The sequence below is a fragment of the Pongo abelii genome, chromosome 11 (assembly GCF_028885655.2).
Source record: "Pongo abelii isolate AG06213 chromosome 11, NHGRI_mPonAbe1-v2.0_pri, whole genome shotgun sequence".
In the NCBI taxonomy this organism is placed as follows: domain Eukaryota; kingdom Metazoa; phylum Chordata; class Mammalia; order Primates; family Hominidae; genus Pongo; species Pongo abelii.
The window spans coordinates 54,082,011-54,107,508 of record NC_071996.2 but is presented as its reverse complement, the minus strand read 5'-3'; the positions used below and the strand labels follow the sequence as shown (position 1 = coordinate 54,107,508).

The 25,498-nt window shown below is 38.3% G+C and overlaps 1 protein-coding gene across 2 annotated transcripts in view; it reads left to right on the top strand.

The window, feature by feature from the left end:
• NEB (nebulin) overlaps positions 1 to 25,498 on the top strand; it is a 252,744-nt gene that overhangs the window by 40,042 nt on the left and 187,204 nt on the right. For both annotated transcript variants that reach the window (XM_054548869.2, XM_024243154.3), the window contains exons 26-38: positions 1,381 to 1,578; positions 3,588 to 3,695; positions 5,533 to 5,631; positions 6,335 to 6,439; positions 6,529 to 6,636; positions 8,173 to 8,484; positions 8,588 to 8,794; positions 10,964 to 11,068; positions 11,758 to 11,865; positions 13,662 to 13,973; positions 15,120 to 15,326; positions 17,135 to 17,239; positions 18,353 to 18,460. In XM_054548869.2, coding sequence (XP_054404844.2) covers positions 1,381 to 1,578; positions 3,588 to 3,695; positions 5,533 to 5,631; positions 6,335 to 6,439; positions 6,529 to 6,636; positions 8,173 to 8,484; positions 8,588 to 8,794; positions 10,964 to 11,068; positions 11,758 to 11,865; positions 13,662 to 13,973; positions 15,120 to 15,326; positions 17,135 to 17,239; positions 18,353 to 18,460 — 2,082 coding nt within the window. The remainder of the gene's footprint in view (positions 1 to 1,380; positions 1,579 to 3,587; positions 3,696 to 5,532; positions 5,632 to 6,334; positions 6,440 to 6,528; positions 6,637 to 8,172; positions 8,485 to 8,587; positions 8,795 to 10,963; positions 11,069 to 11,757; positions 11,866 to 13,661; positions 13,974 to 15,119; positions 15,327 to 17,134; positions 17,240 to 18,352; positions 18,461 to 25,498) is intronic.

The following is a 25,498-nucleotide window of genomic DNA, read 5'->3' as shown; positions in this document are numbered from 1 at the left end:
TGTAGATGACCAAAACACATAGCAAATGAGTCATTCTCATATAATATCCAGGCAAAATGCTAAGCTGCAGATATGGAATATGAATGGCTTTTTAAAAAGAATCTTTTAAAGCCATTTGGATCTTTGACAACATTTTATATGTACTGGTATGTGTCAGCTGGTGTGAACATGAACAAAACAGTAACAACAATTTCTTCAGAAATACTCCCACACACTTACTGCTGTTGCAATATTTATTGCTTTATCAGTTTATTTCTAACGAAGACAAACTGTTGTTTTCAATGTTGTTGCAAACTATCACAAAGTTTCCATATTTATTTTTATAAACCAGGGTCTCAATTTTATAGTTAAGTAATAAATATATTATATATTCAGTGAAAGTGACCACCCACAAAATATGAGAAGGAAGATCAAGTTCCCTTAGAAAGCCAAAGGATCAGATCGTTTGCAAAAGGAATTGTTACAGAAGATTTGTAGTGCACATCTGTACTTGCCAGCTTGGGTCACTGTCTCTAACACATATGTGACCATGGGGAACTAGGATGAGTTTAGAATTTTCTTAAAGGCAGTGGGTCAAAATTTTTCTATCAAAGTAATTGGTGAGTGGATACAATGAAGCTGGGAATTTGACCCAATTAGCACCTTGTCTAACCATTCCAGAAAACCAGGCAATGAAGGGAGTCCTTGAGGCCCAGTCAGGACATTTGGTTTATAATGCTGTACGGAAGGGCCAACGTTATTTTAATGGCTCAGTTTCTCAAACTTTTCTCCTATGAAGTCTTTTAACTGCTGCAATCTGAAGCTTCTTTTAAATTGCTGCCCAAATTGAACTTGATATGAAAACAACCTTTGAGATTCTCAGTGGGGCTTATCTCCTGTCAATAGTAGGTTAAAAAACCAGTTGACTATCCATTCGAAAATGACTCTATACAGCCAATAAACTAAGTCTACAGCCCTGTGTATGAAGTAGTCATTTTGTTAAAATCCAATTGTCATATGGTTTTCATTACAATTAAAAAATGCTTCTTTACTGAAAACTCTTCATAGGTTAAATTACATTAATAATAGTAACACTTGTTAGTGGTCCTTGAGAAACCCTGTTTTAGAATAAAATCATTCCTGTTCCTGACTGAAGCAGAAGCTGTGGCCCGTTGTCTGCTGTGACCCAGACAGTTTCTCATTGATTTGAGAAGGTCTGCCCATGTGTGCTTTTTGGGGGAATTTCAATGGTATGTAACATATGAACACATTTTTGGGCAAAATAACTACTCAGATGTTTGACTCTTTCTCTAACTTGTATTTATTGTTTATGAAATATCTCTGTCTTTTCTGGAAACCATTGAGGATTTGTGATAATAAATGATAATTTCCTATTCACAGCACGAATATCGAAAAGATTATGAAAAGTCAAAAACTGTCTACACGGCACCTCTTGATATGCTCCAAGTCACTCAAGCTAAGAAATCTCAGGCAATTGCCAGCGACGTTGATTATAAGCACATCTTACACAGTTACAGCTACCCGCCTGATAGCATCAATGTGGACCTTGCCAAGAAGGCGTATGCGCTACAGAGCGATGTGAGTAACCAGGGTTTCTGTAGCCCCTCTTTTAAAAAGATGGAAACTGAAATGGACTTCGAAGTTGAGTGAGGTTTTTGCACTTCTCTGAGGTATCTGCATTGTCCTATGTATGTAAGCAAACGACCCTTGTGGTTCTATAAGAGCATGCCCTTCAAGGTTAGGAAGAACTGATCTGGCATGCACCCCATCACTGTTTCCCTCTGGGAAATATATCAACCTTGCTAAGTTTAGGGTCCTCCTCTGTAAAATGGAAATAAATCAGAAACATTGTTTGGAGGATGTAAATGCATGCAAAATACTTAGCATGGTGCCAGTCCCTGGTGAGTTCTCAATAAACATTCAGTATTTATCATCGCTATTATCATAATCATCACATTCATCATTATCAATGATTTTTACATAGATTGCTATCTGAAAAGAAAATATATGATATAACATAAATATTTATAACTGTTTTTTTCTGCAGATCAGAACTTCTTTAAGCAAATTCATTCATCCAAACTACACAACTGAATACTTCATCCTAACAATTCTATTTTTTAAAATATGACAAAATACACATAACATAAATTTACCACCTTTGCAATTTTCAAATGTACAGTTCAGTGGTGTTAAGTATATTAACATTGTTGTACAACCAATCTCCAGAGCCTTTTCATCTTACCAGACTGAAATTCTATATTCATTAAATAGCAACTCCCATTTTCCTTCTTCCCCTAGCTTGTGGCAATCACCAATCTATGCTTTGTTTCTAAGTTTGACTAACCCTAGATACCTCATATATGTGAAGTCACACAGTATTTGTCTCTTTGTGATTGGCTTATTTCACTTAGCAAAATGTCCTCAAGGTTCACCCATGTTGTAGCATGTATCAGAATTTCCTTCATTTTTAAGGGTGAATAATATTCTATTGTATCGATATGCCACATTTTATTCACCCATTCATCTATTGATAGACATTTGGGTTGCTTCCACCTTTAAGCTATTTTGAATAATGCTGCTATGAATATGGGCATGTGAATATCTCTTTGAGATCCTGCTTTCGATTCTTTTGGGTATAAACCCAGAAGTTGAATAGTTGGATCACATGGTAGCTCTATTTTTTATTTGTAGAGGAACCACCATACTGTTTTCTGCAGCAGCTGCAAAATTTTACATTCCTACCACTAACAATTCTATATTTTACAATGTTATTCTACTTGTTATTAGTTTGATTTTGTTATGTTTTTTCGTCTCAAATAGATCATAAGCCTCTGACAGGCAGGAACTAAATGCTTTCTTGATTTTCCATTCTACTTAAAATGCCCAGAGTAAAAAACAACAGTTTGAATTTTGTATCTAAAATGTAAATTTTTGATACCACCTATGGTCAGACAACAAGAGTAGCATTTTAATAGCATCAAGTAACTGTGCCTCAACTAGGACCAATTCCAAATAATAACTGTTCTCTTATGCAAATTAACGAGTGCAACTATTTTAAAGTGTTTTGTTAGCCAATGTAGAAACACTCCAAACTTGACCAGTACACATGAAGGGCCATGTGTGCAAATACTTAGTACAAATAATTCTATTAAGTCTTATACAATTAGGAAATTAGAAAATGAGCAAATAACCCACCTTCAATGTGGCCTTCTATTTTAATTTGATAGAAACATAATACTTAAAGTTCCAGGGAACAAACGTCTCACATTTGGTTAACTGACAATTTCACTTACTCTTTGAAGGGCGGCTTTGACTTGCGCATTTTCCAGGTTGGAATTAGAGTACCACAGACTTCCATTAAGTTGGAAATAAGGATGAAATGGAACATATGCCAGTTAGAAGGAAAGCAAAAATCTAAGAGCTGTTACTATATCTCACCAAAGAAATATATAAAATAACCTTAATGTCTGGAGTAAGGAAGCTGGTCAGAAATCTCAAAAACATTGTTTTGGGTAAAACTTTGATGATTTTACATAATGAGGATGACACAGCAAAGAAATGTAACCTTTCTCTTGGTGTTTTAGGTTGAATACAAAGCTGACTACAATAGCTGGATGAAAGGTTGTGGCTGGGTGCCTTTTGGGTCCTTAGAAATGGAAAAGGCAAAGCGAGCTTCAGACATCCTCAATGAGGTAAAGCCACTGGGTGTGTCAGAGGGAGAGTGGTGATTGTGTTGTGTTAAAGCTCTCAAAAGCATGGGCAGTGTTCCTTCATTGCTTCATTCTCAGTCACTGTTGCTGAGGAAAAGAGCTTACCACGTGTACGAATTACCCAGCTAGACCAGCACAAGCCTTTATATTACCAAAATCATTTATGTTAACCATTCTTTACAGAAATATTTTTAACAATTTTATTAAGGTATAACTTCTTAACCATTTATGTTAACCATTCATTTATGTTAACCATTTATTATAGAAATATTTTTAACAATTTTATTAAGGTATAACTTGCATACAATAAAAGTCACTCATGTTAAGTGTACATCTTGACAAGTTTTAATAAATTCATGTAATTGTGCAGTCATCACTGCAATTGAGTTTTAAAATGCTGCCAGCACCCCAAAAAGTTTCCCCCCAAAATTCCAGCTCTCATCTTCAGCCCCAGGCAACCACTGATTTGCATTCTGTCTCCAAAGTTTTATCTTTTCTAGAAATTTATTTTGTGTCTGGCTTCTTTCACTTCGTGTAATGTTTCTGCTTGTAATTTGGTTTTTTAAAATTATTAAGTAAATCTTTTGTATGGATTTATTAGGTTGGTACAAAAGTAATTGCAGTTTTGACATTAAAAGTAATGGCAAGAAGCACAGTTACTTTTGCCCCAGCATAATACATACCACATTGTTATTATTGCTTCACTGGTTGGGGGATATCTGGATGGTTTCTATTTTTTTGTGATTATGAATAATACAGCTATTATATAAATCTTCTTTGAAGAATTATTCCATATGTCATATTCTGGTTGACTTTGAAGTAATGTATAAATTATAATTCAGTGTAAGAAAAAATAGTGATGATCTTGAGGCTCATAAGGCAGCAAGATTATCTGTCCCTCCTCTGTGACAGTTGAAGAGTCTCACTGCTGTCAGGTGAGTACATCCTCAAGGAGGGCAGACTACCCAAAGGACAGAGGTGTGGTATGAGAGTTGTCTTCCATGCTCAAGTTTTACTTCTTTTTCAGTGTTTTGTTTTCAATGAAAACCATTTTGTCTGCCCAAAGATCTTCCAGAATAAAGTTCTGGGTTAGTGGTTTTTAGAAGTCTGAAGCTGAAACAGTGATGATGCTAAGTGGGATGTACAATATGCACAAAGGAAGAGGACTGGGAAAATAAATAGGGACACATACAGGAGTAAGGTAGCTAGAAGTTGCCACCTCCTAGTGGGCACACCTCCCCAGGGTCTCCTCTGCAGTGCCCCTTCAGCGCTTTGGTGATAACTTATGTACTAACCACATTAAGACTTGCAGAGCAAAAGTCCTGTCTCTCTTAATAATAATTCCTAGCTGTTGGCCTAGTTTCTCAATTCCTCCTTCCTCAACCGGACAGCTTCTTGAGGCCATTTGCTGATGGAGTAACAGCGAAAAAGAGAACTTGTTTGTGTCATGCAAAGACACTCCAATCTCCTTGCTTGCTTTTCTGTTAAACCTTTAGAAAACTCTGTGATGTTTCCAGATTCTGCTTAGCTGAGGGTATCTTCTTTCATGTCATAGGCAAGAAATTAAGAAAGGAGTCTGTCTGGTTCCTGAGAGCAGTATATGTGTCTGTGCTGTCCCAAACTATCCACAATTAAATGGATTTTCAAATATATTGACTTTTGTATTGCATTCATCAAGCCAATCAAGAATCTAGTGTTTTTGCATTTTAAAATCATGAAAAACTCTTCCTTGTCGCTTCAAAATAAATTTCAAGGATTTTGACATATTAATCTTCAGTGGAAAACAAGATTGTTTTTCTCTTTTTGATTTGCCAAACAGAAAAAATATCGCCAACATCCAGACACACTCAAGTTTACCTCGATTGAAGATGCTCCAATTACAGTACAGTCTAAAATTAACCAGGCCCAGAGGAGTGATGTAAGTGTTAATGCTATCTATATGTTAATAGATGTTAACTAATACAAATACATTTGTATTTCAAATGTACTGATCACCTCTAGTTATTATACAAAATGAAGAGACCCAATTACACAGGCATCTGTAGAATTCCCCAGCTGTTCATTAATAAAACATGCCTAATTCATATATTTACAGTAATGTATATTGTGCTGACTGTCCTTTTAGCCATTTGACATTTCTTTCTAAGGAAAAGGTAAGAGGGACTTCTCTTAATGACAACAAAAACTACAAGCCTTTTTCTAGGAAAGACCAGAAAGAATGAGTATATCAAATGGGGAGCAGTTATATTTTAAGTCAGCGCTAAAAAAAAAATCATATATAATCAAGACCACCCCAAGTCCTTTTAATTGCCCACAAAATATAATATAGGTGGTTGGTGTATTCTACCCTATTACACTTTCCTGAGCTAGGCCCAGAGGTTCCTACTGCAAGTTCCAAGGGATCTTTGCAAAACTGTATAAGCACTGAGACAGGATCCTAAGCAACTGCATATGTGACCTTGAATGCCTACAGATATTTGCACATGAATATGCAAATGCACAAAGAGTGTCCTTCCTAAAACCACCTCTGTGAAATATGATCCATTAGGAAATTATTTTCTGGTGCCATTAAATTTTCTTCCTACTTTATTTGTTTGTTTATGCATTTTTTTCTCTTTCAGATCGCTTACAAAGCCAAAGGAGAGGAAATTATTCACAAATACAACCTGCCACCAGACCTGCCCCAGTTCATCCAGGCTAAAGTTAATGCCTACAATATCAGTGAGGTGCGTGGGTGGACTCACGGGCTGACATGTGTGTCCAGACTTTACTAACACAGTCTCTAAGTTGTACTTAAATGACATTTTTCTTTCAGAATATGTACAAAGCAGACTTGAAAGACTTGAGCAAGAAGGGATATGACCTGAGAACTGATGCGATTCCCATCAGAGCTGCCAAAGCTGCCAGGCAGGCAGCGAGTGATGTAAGTCCAGCTGTAGTCATACATGGGCAACTAGAAAATGTGGGTGGGAGGGTTTGGGGTCTGACGATGACCCAAAAGTCTCCATGCATGCGGTCCCCAGTTGGAAGCAAATCTGATTGAAAACTATTTAGGAAATAAAGTTCCCTAAATAGATTTAAATTTTCTAGGGGGAAAGGATTTGTATAACCTTCTACTGATCAGTTCTAATCAAGCCCCCTCATTTAAAATTCTCATGTATAGTTCTACACTAACTCACATTACTTCTCTTGTGGACATCCAGAAGTGACTTACCATTTAAGTCATAATAGCCTCCTGATGGTAAAATGTTATCTCAAAATTTTATTAATTTATATGATTTCCTTCTTTCCCTTTCCTCTCCCTTTTTCCTTCATTCCTTCTGTAGGCAGGTGAATAGGCCTCAATTTCACCACCTCTAATAGCCAGTCTTTGGGTTCTATTACAGTTAAGAATTTTATTTCTTATCCTATTTATCTTTAACCAAGATGTGAACTGAAGTCACTTTGCTCTTTGAGATTTAAATAAAATTGTCTCAAGCCCCCATCTGTTATTCTATAGGGAGTGGAATCCCCTTCCCCATGATTTCTGTGGAGTCTCCGAGGTTTTTGTTTCTCTGCTTACCTCTGGCTCCTGGCTGGCTTGAGCTCACATCTACACCCTCCTCCTGCGGGTCTCCTCTTGCTGCTCTGTATGACCCAGAAATGAAACATAGCCCCTTCCTTTTGACTTCCCAGAGTCCCAAACACCACTTTACTGATTGTTTGAAATTAGGTTTACATCGATCCAGTGTAAATATGTGATGATTGAATAACAAATGTCCTCGTTCTGAAATGCCCCTGTCCCACCCAGAATTTCTCACCCACCCCCTTTCTCTGTGGGTACTTTCCTCCAGCTGCCCCTGCCCCAACATACCACGAACGTTCCCTCATGTCTCTGCTTCTCAGTGTCCCACAGTGCCCTCTACATGTCTCCGAGGAAGCTCAGTCCCCCTCACTTTGTTATCCAGAGCCAGTTAGTGTTTACCCCCTCCTGGCTCTGGGTCTCCCTTTGAATATCCAAGGACTTATTAAATTCTACTATCATTAATATTAACATCCTACCACTACTACTAAAAATTCTAAAACTAATTAAATATCCAGCTACTTGTATTCTAGTAGCACAATATAATTGGTAGAGATTGTGACATATTTATCTTTTCATTTTTCTCTACTAATGTCTAAATGCAAAGGAAGAATATAAAGATCTATTTTGTCACTGACACAAATTATGGTAATGCCCCATCTCAACCTCACTTGGATAGGTAGAGACAGCTATAGACAATCAAATGGGTTCCATAATACATAACATTTTTATTTTAAGCAGGCTACATTTCAGAGTATATACAAGTGAATTGTTAATTGTTTGGTTATTGAAGTACAGTAATTTTCGGGAAGTTCAATTACTTCAAATCATGGCCTCCTTGTTTAGTAAAACCTTCAAAACTACATTTTAAATTATGCCCACCTTTGTTTACAATAGGTTCAGTACAAAAAAGACTATGAAAAAGCTAAAGGGAAAATGGTTGGCTTCCAAAGTCTTCAAGATGACCCTAAACTCGTTCATTATATGAACGTGGCCAAGGTACAATCAGATCGGGAGTATAAAAAAGACTATGAGAAGACAAAGACCAAATACAACACGCCCCATGATATGTTCAACGTCGTGGCAGCTAAGAAAGCCCAGGACGTGGTCAGCAATGTCAACTATAAGCATTCTCTCCATCATTACACCTACTTGCCTGATGCCATGGACCTGGAGCTGTCTAAGAACATGATGCAGATACAGAGTGATGTAAGTGTCATTTACTCCTCAAGAAACCCCCTGTTAAGTTCAGAGCCTGCCATGAAAAGAACCCTGGCCTAGGCCCTCACTCCTCTTTTCTCCATTGCTGTAGAACGTCTACAAGGAAGACTACAACAACTGGATGAAAGGCATTGGCTGGATTCCTATCGGCAGTCTTGACGTCGAAAAAGTTAAAAAGGCCAGTGATGCTCTAAATGAAAAGAAGTACAGGCAACATCCAGACACCCTCAAATTTACCAGCATCGTGGACTCCCCAGTTATGGTCCAGGCAAAACAGAACACGAAGCAAGTCAGTGATGTGAGTACGATAAAATAGAGAGGACAGAGGATATGAGGAAGCTTTTTAGAAAAGTAAACAGCAGCCCAATATTTTTTTTTCTGGGCCAATATCTTTCCATTTTAAATTTATTATTTTGTTTATTTAATTTTTTAAAAATTACAGTTATGTGTAGTTTGGGCACTAACATTTTCTTCTCTCTTGCTTTTTATCTTCCTTTTTTAAAAAAATTTCCTTTTTAACTGTCTTTGAAATATTGTGTTATTGAATAAACTTGACATGGTGAAAAAATTCTATTCTAGGACTACACACATACACATGCAAACACATACATACACAGAATTTAAGCTTAACTCCCAGACACTTTATTTTGGCAGATTTGTTGTATTCAATTCTATGTTAAGTTTCTCATATTTTCTTTTCATATGTAAGACATTAATACAGAGAAGTAATACATATGAATATATGTTTTTGCTCCTAAGAATTCAGCATACACAATTATCACAGAGACTTTTTAACTTACATCTGATTGAGGTGAGTATCGTTTGCCTGCCTGTCCATGAGCAGCGTCTATGCTCTGGCTAAAGTCAAAGTTTCTAAAGGAAAGTTTCGTATACAGAAGATCAAAAGCATTCGCTCGTTTATTTATTTAATGAATGCTTTTTGTACATTTACCATGTGCCAGGCACTATATTACCTGCTGATGGCATAAAGATGAAATAGATGAGGATTCATGGGATATAGAAATTCACAAGAATGTAGGGTAAGAGCATAAGACATGGCTACAAACAGAGCATTGTCATCCAGAGAGACAAATGCCACAGGAGAGGAAAATGTCAAATACAAGGGAGGTGCCTTGTACACGGGTAACTGCCTACCAGAGTTTCCCAGGCAAGTGAGAGAAGTGAGCATTCCTGGCAAAGGGAACAATATAACAGCAGTAGAAAAGGAATGAACAATATAACAGCAGTAGGAAAGGAATGAAAAAGTGTAAAAGCAAAAGGTTCAGGATTGTAACCTGATTAGTAAGGGACACGTATGCTAACTTTTAGAGTCTGGATATTAGAGGGTAGGTAAGAAGAGATGTTGAATATGTTTAATCCATGGAGCCGCATTATCAGGCCTGTGTTTTAAAAGACAATGCTGGCTCCAAGTGTGGAGACTTTGGAAAGAGGAGAGACTGGAGGTGAGAAGATGAATTAGAAGGCTGTCACCAAAATCCAAGGAAGGCTTAATTGGACTGAAGTTAAGGCAGTAGCAATGGCAGAGAAGGAGCTGTGTAGAAGGTCGAATTCATGAATCTGTCATTGCTTAGATATTGTTCTTAAAGGCAATGAGGACTTAGAGGTAACTCTTTGGGTCCTAGAAGAAATTATTTATTATTTGGGGATTAATTTAGCTATTAGCCATGTCAGATTTTATCTTGGGTACATGCATACCAGTTTACATGTCATATTCCATATAGTCATGCCTGGGAAATAAGGATATATATGATAAATGAGAATTATGAGATTGAAAATCTACTTGTGATTCTGGCTCTATTTTAGTTTTAGGAACTAAGTAATGTATTTCTAATACCAGGAGGAGGATGCGGTAAGATTCTGCATCACATACTTTGACATCTTTCAGTCAAAAGTGTATATAATTCTTTAAAGTAACAACATAGGGCACATATGAAATAGTGAGCCTTTTGAGTATGCTAGATTCATATATAAGCATCTCTACATTATGAGGAAATTATTGTATGCTTTCATTGATACAATTATAATTTGGAAAGTTTTTAGCAGAAGTGAAAAACTTATTCTAACTATTATTTTCTCTCTAGGGATAAAAAAACAGAAACTAACAAAAATGGAAGAGCTATTAACTCACAGGCAAAGAATAAGTTGATTTGGCTTTGGTGAATTCTATTATTCTTGCTAGGGTTTCATGGTTGAATTTACCTTCCATTCATCTCGGGCAGTGAACAATTTCTATTTTCTTAAGGATTTTTTCTCTTTCTATTTTAACACACAAGACTTGTTTGTATTAAAGATAATAATATGCTTGTTTTATTTTAAAAAATAGGAAAATGCCTTTGATGATTTTTAACACTAGAAAATCATGGGTGATTGTGCTAAAAATAACTCTTTAAAGCAAACAATTAATAGATTTTCCTTTTTGTACTATGTGAAATGCATTTTATTGCAGATCTTATACAAAGCTAAAGGAGAAGATGTGAAACATAAATACACCATGAGTCCTGATCTTCCTCAGTTTCTCCAGGCCAAGTGCAATGCTTACAATATAAGTGACGTAAGTAGGGTCTTTGCTGGGATGTGAAATTCGGACCTGACAATAAAATCATAGACTTCAAGAGTAGGATGGTGCCTTTACAATTTATTTAGGCCCATTTCTCACAAATCCCCTACTGGAACATATCCCATAAGGATGGTTCTTTACCTCTTCAGTTGGCCTTTTCAAGTGCAGGACAACTTTAAAGGACATAACATTCTTCTCTATGTAGAGCTCACCATCTATTCCCCTAAAACTTCTACTTGGTTTTCCTAGTTTCGCATGTGGGGGAGGTTATTATCCTCCAGAAACATAATAAATGAGATCCTTTTTAAAATAACAACCCTAAAATTTCTAAAGCTGACCACCAGGACTTCTCTTGATGTTCCTTTCATGAGAATGAACAACTTCATTGTGTCTAGTTGGTCCTCACATACCATGGTTTCCAGAACCTTTATTTGTTTTTCTCTGGATCCAGTCTTTCAATATTCCTCTCTTCAATATGTGTCAAAACCAGATGTAGGTGAATAATTAGTGCAGAGTCCAATGATCTCATGCTACACGCAGTGTGACACTTTGCCAATGTGATTTCCTAAAACAGTATGTGCTATGGGGGATTCCTTCAACTTCTGTCTGGAAAAGAACAAAACAATCCCAGCAGTTGAGGAATCACTTACAGATGCTGACATTCTGTTTGCTTTTCTGTCCAGGTCTGTTATAAACGGGATTGGCATGACTTAATAGCCAAAGGCAACAATGTGCTGGGCGATGCTATTCCCATCACTGCAGCCAAGGCATCGAGAAACATTGCCAGTGATGTGAGTACAAACTTTAGGTGAAATTTAGGTGTTTGCTTTTTTGAAAAGTAATCAAATGCTTGTTTAAATTGATACCTCAATGAAAGAAATATGTTAAATTAATGGCATTTAAATTCTCAAAATATTATTTGGAAAACCTGTCACTTTTAGAAACATTTTTGTGGTTCTTTTCAGTTGACCCCACTTGGTAGAACTGTCATAAATCTGACAGTGGCTTTCTCCTTTGATTCATAGCCCAAATTACCTTCGCTGATACATTTCCCTGACAGCCCACATTTATTTTCAGTGGGAACACCCTGACTGACATTACCACATTAAATTCAAATGACTGCCTGCATTATAATTGTATTAAAAAGATTGAAAAGATGTTATATAAAATGTACAGATTTTTATAAACCAAAGAGGGAAAAGTCCACTTTTTTAGGATATAATTTTGATTCATGTAAATTGATGCCCATTTCCTGTAACAGAAAAAGTATACACTTCTACCCCTTTCCATCTTTGGAAAACAACATTTTGGCCGGGCGTGGTGGCTCACGCCCGGCCAAAATTTCAGGAGGGCAGATCACGAGGTCAGGAGATCGAATGGTGGCGGGCGCCTGTAGTCCTAGCTGCTCGGGAGACTGAGGCCCGAGAATGGCGTGAACCCGGGAGGTGGAGCTTGCAGTGAGCCGAGATTGTGCCACTGCACGCTCCAGCCTGGGTGATAGAGGGAGACTCCATCTCAAAAAAAAAAAAAGGAAAAAAAAGAAAAAGAAAAATTTTTAGAAAGCATGCATGCCCTGCAGAGTTCACTGTTACACGCTATCCCAGGGAATAAAATCTTGGTTTAAGAAAAGAGAAGAAAGAAACCAACCAGGTATACAGACCACATAGGAAATAGAGGTGTAAAAACTCTACTACTTTCCTTGTAGGAATGGTACTGAAAACATCTTCCTCAAAGGTCTGCACACAGTGCACATCACTATGAAACACATTTCTAGTTTAAGTAGAAAGTGAAAGTCTACAGTATAACTTTATTCTTTTTTTTTTTCTTTTTTTAGCACTTACACAGTGATTTTTCACATGCTAGAAATTACTTGACGATCCTTTTGCCTGCTAAACTCTTATTTATGAATTAAGGCTTGAATAGCAGGAGCTGAAAGTCTGCAGGGTTTAAGTGGATTTGAATTCTCTTGCATAACAATTGAGGTTCTGACCTGTTACAAGATTGCTCAATCTATATCCCATTGCTGATTCCAGCAGTGAGAGACTTTGCACAGCAGAACTTTTTCCATTAGGTTTTTATTGATGGGAAAACCCCACAGCAGGTCCTTACTGTGGCTCCTTAATTTATTTGCAGCTGTTTCAGCAGTGAGCTTGGAAAGCAGCTGCTGATAAAAGGAGTCAGTGAAGGCCCAGCTATCCTATAGCTGGTACTCATATTTGTGGTGTAAATAACATATTAAATTGAAACCTATGAAACCCTATGAAACCAAGAGATATTGGCCTTATATTTAGAATGTGTCATGTTCATATTAAGTGTGAAAATTCAGTTTGTTTAAAATAAAGTTCCACGTGCAAATTATCTGTAGGAGTCATAGCAAAGAAAATAAACTGATCTTGAATTTATCGTGACACTTGCTTGTAACTCCAATATATGTTTTCACTGAACTTTTAGGAGGGGGTTGTGGTTTGCATTTTTTGTACACTCTTGAGAAAGTCACAAAGCTCTGAGTGTCTTTATATGTGAATGTAATTGCAGCACTAATGCTACCAATGCCTAGGACTTTGCTAACCCAATTCTGCCTCCACAGTATAAATACAAGGAAGCTTATGAGAAGTCAAAGGGAAAGCATGTGGGTTTCAGAAGCCTCCAGGATGATCCCAAGCTGGTCCACTATATGAATGTGGCAAAGTTGCAGTCTGATCGTGAATACAAGAAGAACTATGAGAACACCAAAACCAGCTACCATACCCCTGGGGACATGGTTAGCATCACAGCTGCAAAGATGGCCCAGGATGTCGCTACCAACGTCAACTACAAACAGCCATTGCATCATTACACATACCTACCTGACGCCATGATTCTTGAGCATACGAGGAATGTCAATCAAATTCAGAGTGATGTAAGTATGTGTAACAACAGACCCAGAGATGTTTGCACTTAAAGGATGATCACTTCTTGCTTTTATTAGACTTCATACTACAGTAAGCTATTTGAAAAATGCACTTTAGAATAAACAACCATTACTGAAAGACTACCAAAGGCGTGGTAGACAAGCTGTTTTTGCCTGCTTTCTGTGCTTATATCATAATCATTGATGTTGTCTTTATTAACTTATGGATGAAAGATAAAACTATATTCCCCTAACTATGAGAGCCACTTTGATTCACAGCAAGAGGAGATGGGTATTCCTGATGGGTTGGCTGCAGTGGTGATAAATACAAAATGCAAAAATAGAAGAATTTTCTATCCTTCCTGAATTTGGGAAAGGTGTTTTTTTTTTTTTTCCTTTATTAACTCAAGGTCACAATGTCATCCATGTAAATCGCTGTAATGAGTCATCTAAAATTAACCAGGAAGGTTTTGTGCTTGCAACATGATTCATGGAGAGTTGCATGGAAAGGTGTTTAACATTCAGAGCATCTCCTGCTGCAGGAGCTAGATTTCTGTTAGAATTGTCCTCTGTAAAGGAAAGAAGTGTTATACATTTATTGGCACTCGATAAAAATATTGCTCCCCAGATGAGCTCAAGCATAGCCTACGTGGACAGTATGGATGTAATTTAGTTTTGAAGTCTTCAGTGGAATCAAAAGGAAAGCCCAATTTATTGTCAAAAGTGACAAAATACTTTTTAGCAGCACCCATAGTGACCTGGATTCCCCTCTGTGTTGCATAATGCACTCTAAAGCATGATCATTTCTCTCTATTTTATTAGGCTTCGTAATACAGTAAGAGACTTGAAAAAAAATGCTTTAAGATAAACAACCATTATAGAAAGTACCAATTTATTGTCAAAAGTGACAAAATTTTTTTTAGCAGTACCCATGAAAATATATGACCTAGATTCCCTTCTGTGTTGTATAATGCACTGTAACAACAGAACAGCTTCTTCTTATTAACACACTCCAGATAAGCTCTGTGACAGACAGTCAGACATGAGCATGCTGAAGAGTTGCTATTCATTTCCCTTGGATAGAATTGCAGATCCCAGAAACATCCCTTGAATATTCTCCAGGGTGTCTTCTCATATTAGCTTACCCTTTTACAGAATGTATATAAAGATGAGTATAACAGCTTCTTCAAGGGCATCGGATGGATCCCTACTGGTTCCCTGGAGGTGGAGAAGGTCAAGAAAGCAGGAGATGCATTAAATGAGAGGAAGTATCGACAGCACCCAGATACCATCAAGTTCACAAGTGTGCCTGATTCCATGGGCATGGTGTTGGCTCAGCATAACACAAAGCAGCTAAGTGATGTGAGTGCTTTCCTTTCAAAAGGATTTGCCCATAAATAACCACACGTGTCTGAGCCGCTCCTCCATCCTTCTTAATTCAATGTGTGAGGATGCATCTGTGTTAGCAAATAAACTGCTTTCGTAGGTATGAGAGAAAGGGCTGCCTTTTGAAGCAACTGGGATCTTGAACATGGGAAAAACAGGGAGATGAAAATGGGGGACTATTCCAAATTTGCTTTGTTTTCCAAACGTAGAGAGCCTGTGCTATTCATAAGCAGATACGCATTATACATATGAAATAACATTATTACTATTATTATCTGTGGCTCTGTATGAATTGCAAAACAAGCTATTTATTGCTCTTGGTTGCAATATTTCTACCTAGCCACACAGGGAAGAGGCATAATGTCCTAATCCCCTCGCATAATAGCTGCATGTTCTGAGAGGCAATCTTAGAATGAGGCCTCTAGGGAGGAGATAAGCAGTTTATTTGCAGTCATCTGGGATCTCATTCTGAGACCACGTCTGTATGGACTCTTATTCTTTCTGTCAGAAGCTAATTACAATGCTCAGGGCCTCACATGGCTTGTTAATTTTAGAGTTCTGTTAAAATGCCTCCACCAGAAAGAGATGGATAAGTAAAAAGCAAAGACTTTTTGTATTTTAGCCCCAGATTTTGGAAGGTGGTGGGGAAATGCTTTGCTTGACTTGGATTTGAAGATCTATGGATTTTAGCTCCTGCCCCCACATTATCACAGATGTCTAAGGGTTAATTCTATCTTAGGAGTAATAACTGGTGTCAATTCTTTTTATTTCTTTTGTACTGAGCGAGATATCACTTCTCATGGTGTTTTTCCAGTTAGCTAGGCAAACTGTACACTCACTATATAAAGTCTTCCCCATCACAATAAATGCCATCAACATCTACCTCGTTACTCAAGCTGGAAACTTGGCAGTCACTGTTAACACCTCCCTGTGTGAACTCCCACATCCAGTACCTCTGCTGAGTCAGCTTCCTAAATATCTCTCAGCCAGCCTGCTCCCAAATGCCACCAACCCTACTTCCAGCTTCTGTATGGCTCGTGTAGACAACTGCAATAACCTGTTATCTGGACTCCCTGCCTGAGGTCTCAAACAACCACAAGAGCCTGTTTTAAAACACGAATCAAATCATGTTCCTCTTATGTGTAAAACCTCTTAGGAATTTCTTGAATGTGAAGTGAAATCTAAACTCATCAACTTGACAAAAGACCCTCCTCTCTGTGGCCCTTCTGCACCTTCTGTCAAATACCGCTTCACCCCCAAGTCTACCCGGGCACATTCCAGCCCTGTGACTTGGACTGCTTTCAGTTCCTCAAGGTGGCCAAGCCATTTCCAGCCTCAGGTCCCGAACGCTCTTCCTCTGCCCCTCTCTCCAAGTTTGAGCATAAATGTTACCTCTGCAGAGTGGCTTTACTGACCATCCTTGTTTCTTTGCTACAATTATTCTATTGACAACACATCACAAATTCTAGTGATAGTTTGTAGTTTACATGTTTTATGTCTGTCCTTTCTATTGGACAGTAAGCTCCAACAGGACATATCTGCCTTCCTCACCTCTTTAAACACAGAACTTACCACCCTGCCTGGCCCACAGTGCTGTCCAATAAATACTGGTAGAATGGGAACATAAATGCATCTACCAGGGCCCCTCCCTTATGACAGAGTAGGCATTTGTCTCATAAATGGAAAACACAAATGATAGCCTTCCTTTTTAAAGGAGTCTCTGCTTGATGAAATTTATGTTATGTCAGCTAATGATATGTGCATGCTGTCTCCTTTGTTTTTAGTTGAACTACAAGGTGGAGGGAGAGAAACTGAAGCACAAGTATACTATTGACCCTGAATTGCCTCAGTTTATTCAAGCCAAAGTCAACGCCCTCAACATGAGTGATGTGAGTATTTGGCCCAGTGCTAATGTTGCCTATGCGGGCCTCTCCTTTCTGGTTCTTTGCAACTCTTGCCCTGAGAATTGTAGCGGGGAGGAATTCAGTGTGGACCCTGAGCCTCCACATTAAACCCTTAACCATACAACATGAGCCTAGGGGGCCACAATAAAATTTTGCTTAATACAGACTTTTCCAAACTATGGGCTGACTCATTAGTGGGTTTTAAAGTCAGTCAAGTAAGTTGTGTGCCATTTAAAAAAAAAAAGGAACATGAGACAGACAAGATTGGAAAACACAAGCGTGCCTAGTCTGTAGTATGGAAAATATTGCTTTTTACAACTTTTAATTATTTATTAAAACATCCAAAAAAGTTTAGTTTTCTTCACAAAATCTTGTTTTGTATGTAACTAGCCTTTCTCTTAAGTAGTCTAGACATCTAATTGGTGGTAATGTTTAAATCCAGTACTATGAATTATTTCCTTTTTTAAAAAAGGATATTGATAAATCCTAATTTAAAAACATAATAAAACTTGGATAAAATTGTTAATTTCTTAAAAGATGGCTTATTCATTCTTTCCAATGTTTTTAGGCTCTGTTTCATATCCAACTATACATTCCTGTGCTTTTGTTTCATTAAGGGGAAAGATTTTTCTAAGTAATATTTAAACATTAAGATCAATTAAAGCTGAGTTGTACTACATCTGGATTTTTAGTTTTAGTATTCATATCTTCATATAAGCTTGAAATGCTTCATTACAAGAAACTTTTTTCTAAAAGTATTATGTATTTATTATAGAAAAGTTGGAAAATATAGAAAATTATGAAAAATAAATGAAAACCTTCTGTTATCCAGCAGTCAAAGCATTACCTTTCTGTTGCTTTGTTATGCAAGCATATGCATTTTTTGATCAGTTGAGATTATACTGTGTATACAGTTTACTGATCCTTTTAAATAAAATCAATTATATACATAAAAGACAAACTAATAGTCCTAACTTCGTAGATTGTCTTAATAGAAAGGGATCTATTACAACATGTTTTATAAGAAACATTTTGGCATTCTGTTTCATTCCTCTTTTAATGATGTCAAATAATAAAACAACCTCTACTTTTTTGAAGGCTTATTATAAAGCAGATTGGAAGAAAACCATTGCCAAGGGCTATGATTTGAGACCAGATGCCATCCCAATTGTTGCTGCGAAAAGTTCAAGGAATATTGCTAGTGATGTAAGTCTAATTTAAAAGTAGGAAACTTTCTATCTAAAAGACTTCAGGAGTTCAAGACCAGCCTGGGCAACATAGCAAGACCCTGTCTCTACAGAAATAAAAAAAAAATTAGCCAGGTGTGGTGGCGTGTACCTGTAGTTCCAACTATTTGAGAGGCTGAGATGGGAGGATCTCTTTAACCCAAGAGTTTGAAGCTGCAGTGAGCTGTGATTGCACTCCAGCCTGGGTGACAGAGTGAGATCCCGTCTCTACAAAAGAAAAAAAAAATCTGTATGTGATGTACATATAAAGAAGCAAGTAAAGAAATTATAATATAAAAATATTTCCTAAAATCCTAATTGCCAATTACGTTATTTATATTGCCTCACTTAGAATATTTTTCACATATTTAAAAGCTTAATAAAGTTGTTAGAAGAAAATTCTTTTTTAAAAACTGTGAAGTACTTAAAACTTTCATTAGTATCATTGTTATGAACTTAAAAACCACTTTTTATTTGGATTTTGTCATGAAAAAAGTCATGATATACTAAAATATCACTAAATTAGAAAAGTCTCCAAGTATCTTAAAATAATTCAGTGTTTTAATTTTATAATTTCCACAAAGAAAAAAAATCCATGGAAATCGAAATATGGAAAACCAGAAAAAATATTTTGCTAATTCTTTCTGGTTTTTCGTATTTCTATTTCCATGGATTATATAACAGGATTTTAGTTAATTACATAACAGGACTTTAGTTAATTTTTTTTTTTACAAATTAAGTTATATTCCTATATGAACTGACATAATAAATGCCTTGATAGAGTAAAAACGCATTAATTTCAAGATTAATATACTAATTTGTATTAGGGCTGAAATTTACTCATAATTATACAAATACTTTTTAAGGTAATACAAATTAATAATGGAAATATAGTCATAAAAAAAGCATACATTGACCAGACATGGTGGCTCACACGTCTATTCCTAGCACTTTGGGAAGCTGAGGAGGGAGGGCCCCAGAGGCTGCAGGGAGTCATGACTGCACCATTGCACTCTAGCCTGGGGGGACAGAGCAAGACCCTGTCTCAACAAAAAAAAAAACAAAAAACGGGGAGGAGCCAAGATGGCCGAATAGGAACAGCTCCGGTCTACAGCTCCCAGCGCGAGCGACGCAGAAGACGGGTGATTTCTGCATTTCCATCTGAGGTACCGTGTTCATCTCACTAGGGAGTGCCAGACAGTGGGCGCAGGTCAGTGGGTGAGTGCACCGTGCGCCAGCCGAAGCAGGGGCGAGGCATTGCCTCACTCGGGAAGCGCAAGGGGTCAGGGAGTTCCCCTTCCAGGGGTGACAGACGGCACCTGGAAAATCGGGCCACTCCCACCCGAATACTGTGCTTTTCCGACGGGCTTAGGAAACGGTGCCCCAGGAGAGTATAGCCCGCACCTGGCTCAGAGGGTCCTACGCCCACGGAGTCTCGCTGATTGCTAGCACAGCAGTCTGAGATCAAACAGCAAGTCGGCAGCGAGGCTGGGGGAGGGGCGCCCGCCATTGCCCAGGCTCGCTTAGGTAAACAAAGCAGCCTGGAAGCTTGAACTGGGTGGAGCCCACCACAGCTCAAGGAGGCCTGCCTGCCTCTGTAGGCTCCACCTCTGGGGGCAGGACACAGACAAACAAAAAGACAGCAGTAACCTCTGCAGACTTAAATGTCCCTGTCTGACAGCTGTGAGGAGAGCAGTGGTTCTCCCAGCACGCAGCTGGAGATCTGAGAACGGGCTGACTGCCTCCTCAAGTGGGTCCCTGACCCCGACCCCCGAGCAGCCTAACTGGGAGGCACCCCCCAGCAGGGGCAGACTGACACCTCACACGGCCGGCCAGGTACTCCAACAGACCTGCAGCTGAGGGTTCTGTCTGTTAGAAGGAAAGCTAACAGAAAGGACATCCACACCAAAAACCCATCTGTACATCACCATCATCAAAGACCAAAAGTAGATAAAACCACAAAGATGGGGAAAAAACAGAGCAGAAAAACTGGAAACTCTAAAAAGCAGAGTACCTCTCCTCCTCCAAAGGAACGCAGTTCCTCACCAGCAACGGAACAAAGCTGGACGGAGAATGACTTTGACGAGCTGAGAGAAGAAGGCTTCAGACGATCAAATTACTCCGAGCTACGGGAGGATATTCAAACCAAAGGCAAAGAAGTTGAAAACTTTGAAAAAAATTTAGAAGAATGTATAACTAGAATAACCAATACAGAGAAGTGCTTAAAGGAGCTGATGGAGCTGAAAACCAAGGCTCGAGAACTACGTGAAGAATGCAGAAGCCTCAGGAGCCGATGCGATCAAATGGAAGAAAGGGTATCAGCCCTGGAAGATGAAATGAATGAAATGAAGCGAGAAGGGAAGTTTAGAGAAAAAAGAATAAAAAGAAACGAGCAAAGCCTCCAAGAAATGTGGGACTATGTGAAAAGACCAAATGTACGTCTGATTGGTGTACCTGAAAGTGACGGGGAGAATGGAAACAAGTTGGAAAACACTCTGCAGGATATTATCCAGGAGAACTTCCCCAATCTAGCAAGGCAGGCCAACATTCAGATTCAGGAAATACAGAGAACGCCACAAAGATACTCCTCGAGAAGAGCAACTCCAAGACACATAATTGTCAGATTCACCAAAGTTGAAATGAAGGAAAAAATGTTAAGGGCAGCCAGAGAGAAAGGTCGGGTTACCATCAAAGGGAAGCCCATCAGACTAACAGCGGATCTCTCGGCAGAAACCCTACAAGCCAGAAGAGAGTGGGGGCCAATATTCAACATTCTTAAAGAAAAGAATTTTCAACCCAGAATTTCATATCCTGCCAAACTAAGCTTCATAAGTGAAGGAGAAATAAAATACTTTACAGACAAGCAAATGCTGAGAGATTTTGTCACCACCAGGCCTGCCCTAAAAGAGCTCCTGAAGGAAGCGCTAAACATGGAAAGGCACAACCGGTACCAGCCACTGCAAAATCATACCGAAATGTAAAGAACATCGAGACTAGGAAGAGACTGCATCAACTAACGAGCAAAATATCCAGCTAACATCATAATGACAGGATCAAATTCACACATAACAATATTAACTTTAAATGTAAATGGACTAAATGCTCCAATTAAAAGACACAGACTGGCAAACTGGATAAAGACTCAAGACCCATCAGTGTGCTGTATTCAGGAAACCCATCTCACGTGCAGAGACACACATAGGCTCAAAATAAAAGGATGGAGGAAGATCTACCAAGCAAATGGAAAACAAAAAAAGGCAGGGGTTGCAATCCTAGTCTCTGATAAAACAGACTTTAAACCAACAAAGATCAAAAGAGACAAAGAAGGCCATTACATAATGGTAAAGGGATTAATTCAACAAGAAGAGCTAACTATCCTAAATATATATGCACCCAATACAGGAGCACCCAGATTCATAAAGCAAGTCCTGAGTGACCTACAAAGAGACTTAGACTCCCACACATTAATAATGGGAGACTTTAACACCCCACTATCAACATTAGACAGATCAACGAGACAGAAAGTCAACAAGGATACCCAGGAATTGAACTCAGCTCTGCACCAAGCAGACCTAATAGACATCTACAGAACTCTCCACCCCAAATCAACAGAATATACATTTTTTTCAGCACCACACCACACCTATTCCAAAATTGACCATATACTTGGAAGTAAAGCTCTCCTCAATAAATGTAAAAGAACAGAAATTGTAACAAACTGTCTCTCAGATCACAGTGCAATCAAGCTAGAACTCAGGATTAAGAATCTCACTCAAAACCGCTCAACTACGTGGAAACTGAACAACCTGCTCCTGAATGACTACTGGGTACATAACGAAATGAAGGCAGAAATAAAGATGTTCTTTGAAACCAATGAGAACCAAGACACAACATACCAGAATCTCTGGGATGCATTCAAAGCAGTGTGTAGAGGGAAATTTATAGCACTAAATGCCCACAAGAGAAAGCAGGAAAGATCCAAAATTGACACCCTAACATCACAATTAAAAGAACTAGAAAAGCAAGAGCAAACACATTCAAAAGCTAGCAGAAGGGAAGAAATAACTAAAATCAGAGCAGAACTGAAGGAAATAGAGACACAAAAAACCCTTCAAAAAATAAATGAATCCAGGAGCTGGTTTTTTGAAAGGATCAACAAAATTGATAGACCGCTAGCAAGATTAATAAAGAAAAAAAGAGAGAAGAATCAAATAGATGCAATAAAAAATGATAAAGGGGATATCACCACCGATCCCACAGAAATACAAACTACCATCAGAGAATATTACAAACACCTCTATGCAAATAAACTAGAAAATCTAGAAGAAATGGATAAATTCCTCAACACATACACCCTCCCAAGATTAAACCAGGAAGAAGTTGAATCTCTGAATAGACCAATAACAGGAGCTGAAATTGTGGCAATAATCAATAGCTTACCAACCAAAAAAAGTCCAGGTCCAGATGGATTCACAGCCGAATTCTACCAGAGGTACAAGGAGGAGCTGGTACCATTCCTTCTGAAACTATTCCATTCAATAGAAAAAGAGGGAATCCTCCCTAACTCATTTTATGAGGCCAGCATCATCCTGATACCAAAGCCTGGCAGAGACACAACAAAAAAAGAGAATTTTAGACCAATATCCTTGATGAACATTGATGCAAAAATCCTCAATAAAATACTGGCAAACAGAATCCAGCAGCACATCAAAAAGCTTATCCACCATGATCAAGTGGGCTTCATCCCTGGGATGCAAGGCTGGTTCAATATACGCAAATCAATAAATGTAATCCAGCATATAAACAGAATGAAAGACAAAAACCACATGATTATCTCAATAGATGCAGAAAAGGCCTTTGACAAAATTCAACAACCCTTCATGCTAAAAACTCTCAATAAATTAGGAATTGATGGGACGTATCTCAAAATAATAAGAGCTATTTATGACAAACCCACAGCCAATATCATACTGAATGGGCAAAAACTGGAAGCATTCCCTTTGAAAACTGGCACAAGACAGGGATGCCCTCTCTCACCACTTCTATTCAACATAGTGTTGGAAGTTCTGGCCAGGGCAATTAGGCAGGAGAAGGAAATCAAGGGTATTCAATTAGGAAAAGAGGAAGTCAAATTGTCCCTGTTTGCAGATGACATGATAGTATATCTAGAAAACCCCATTGTCTCAGCCCAAAATCTCCTTAAGCTGATAAGCAACTTCAGCAAAGTCTCAGGATACAAAATCAATGTGCAAAAATCACAAGCATTCTTATACATCAATAACAGACAAACAGAGAGCCAAATCATGAGTGAACTCCCATTCACAATTGCTTCAAAGAGAATAAAATACCTAGGAATCCAACTTACAAGGGATGTGAAAGACCTCTTCAAGGAGAACTACAAACCACTGCTCAAGGAAATAAAAGAGGATACAAACAAATGGAAGAACATTCCATGCTCATGGGTAGGAAGAATCAATATCATGAAAATGGCCATCCTTCCCAAGGTAATTTACAGATTCAATGCCATCCCCATCAAGCTACCAATGACTTTCTTCACAGAACTGGAAAAAACTACTTTAAAGTTCATATGGAACCAAAAAAGAGCCCGCATCGCCAAGTCAATCCTAAGCCAAAAGAACAAAGCTGGAGGCATCACACTACCTGACTTCAAACTATACTACAAGGCTACAGTAACCAAAACAGCATGGTACTGGTACCAAAACAGAGATATAGATCAATGGAACAGAACAGAGCCATCAGAAATAATGCCACATATCTACAACTATCTGATCTTTGACAAACCTGACAAAAACAAGAAATGGGGAAAGGATTCCCTATTTAATAAATGGTGCTGGGAAAACTGGCTAGCCATATGTAGAAAGCTGAAACTGGATCCCTTCCTTACACCGTATACAAAAATCAATTCAAGATGGATTAAAGACTTAAATGTTAGACCTAAAACCATAAAAACCCTAGAAGAAAACCTAGGCATTACCATTCAGGACATAGGCATGGGCAAGGACTTCATGTCTAAAACACCAAAAGCAATGGCAACAAAAGCCAAAATTGACAAATGGGATCTAATTAAACTAAAGAGCTTCTGCACAGCAAAAGAAACTACCATCAGAGTGAACAGGCAACCTACAAAATGGGAGAAAATTTTCGCAACCTACTCATCTGACAAAGGGCTAATATCCAGAATCTACAATGAACTCCAACAAATTTACAAGAAAAAAACAAACAACCCCATCAAAAAGTGGGCGAAGGACATGAACAGACACTTCTCAAAAGAAGACATTTATGCAGCCAAAAAACACATGAAAAAATGCTCACCATCACTGGCCATCAGAGAAATGCAAATCAAAACCACAATGAGATACCATCTCACACCAGTTAGAATGGCAATCATTAAAAAGTCCGGAAACAACAGGTGCTGGAGAGGATGTGGAGAAATAGGAACACTTTTACACTGTTGGTGGGACTGTAAACTAGTTCAACCCTTGTGGAAGTCAGTGTGGCGATTCCTCAGGGATCTAGAACTAGAAATTCCATTCGACCCAGCCATCCCATTACTGGGTATATACCCAAAGGACTATAAATCATGCTGCTATAAAGACACATGCACACGTATGTTTATTGCGGCATTATTCACAATAGCAAAGACTTGGAACCAACCCAAATGTCCAACAATGATAGACTGGATTAAGAAAATGTGGCACATATACACCATGGAATACTATGCAGCCATAAAAAATGATGAGTTCACGTCCTTTGTAGGGACATGGATGAAATTGGAAATCATCATTCTCAGTAAACTATCTCAAGAACAAAAAACCAAACACCGCATATTCTCACTCATAGGTGGGAATTGAACAATGAGAACACATGGACACAGGAAGGGGAACATCACACTCTGGGGACTGTTGTGGGGTGGGGGGAGGGGGGAGGGATAGCATTGGGAGATACACCTAATGCTAGATGACGAGTTGGTGGGTGCAGCGCACCAGCATGGCACATG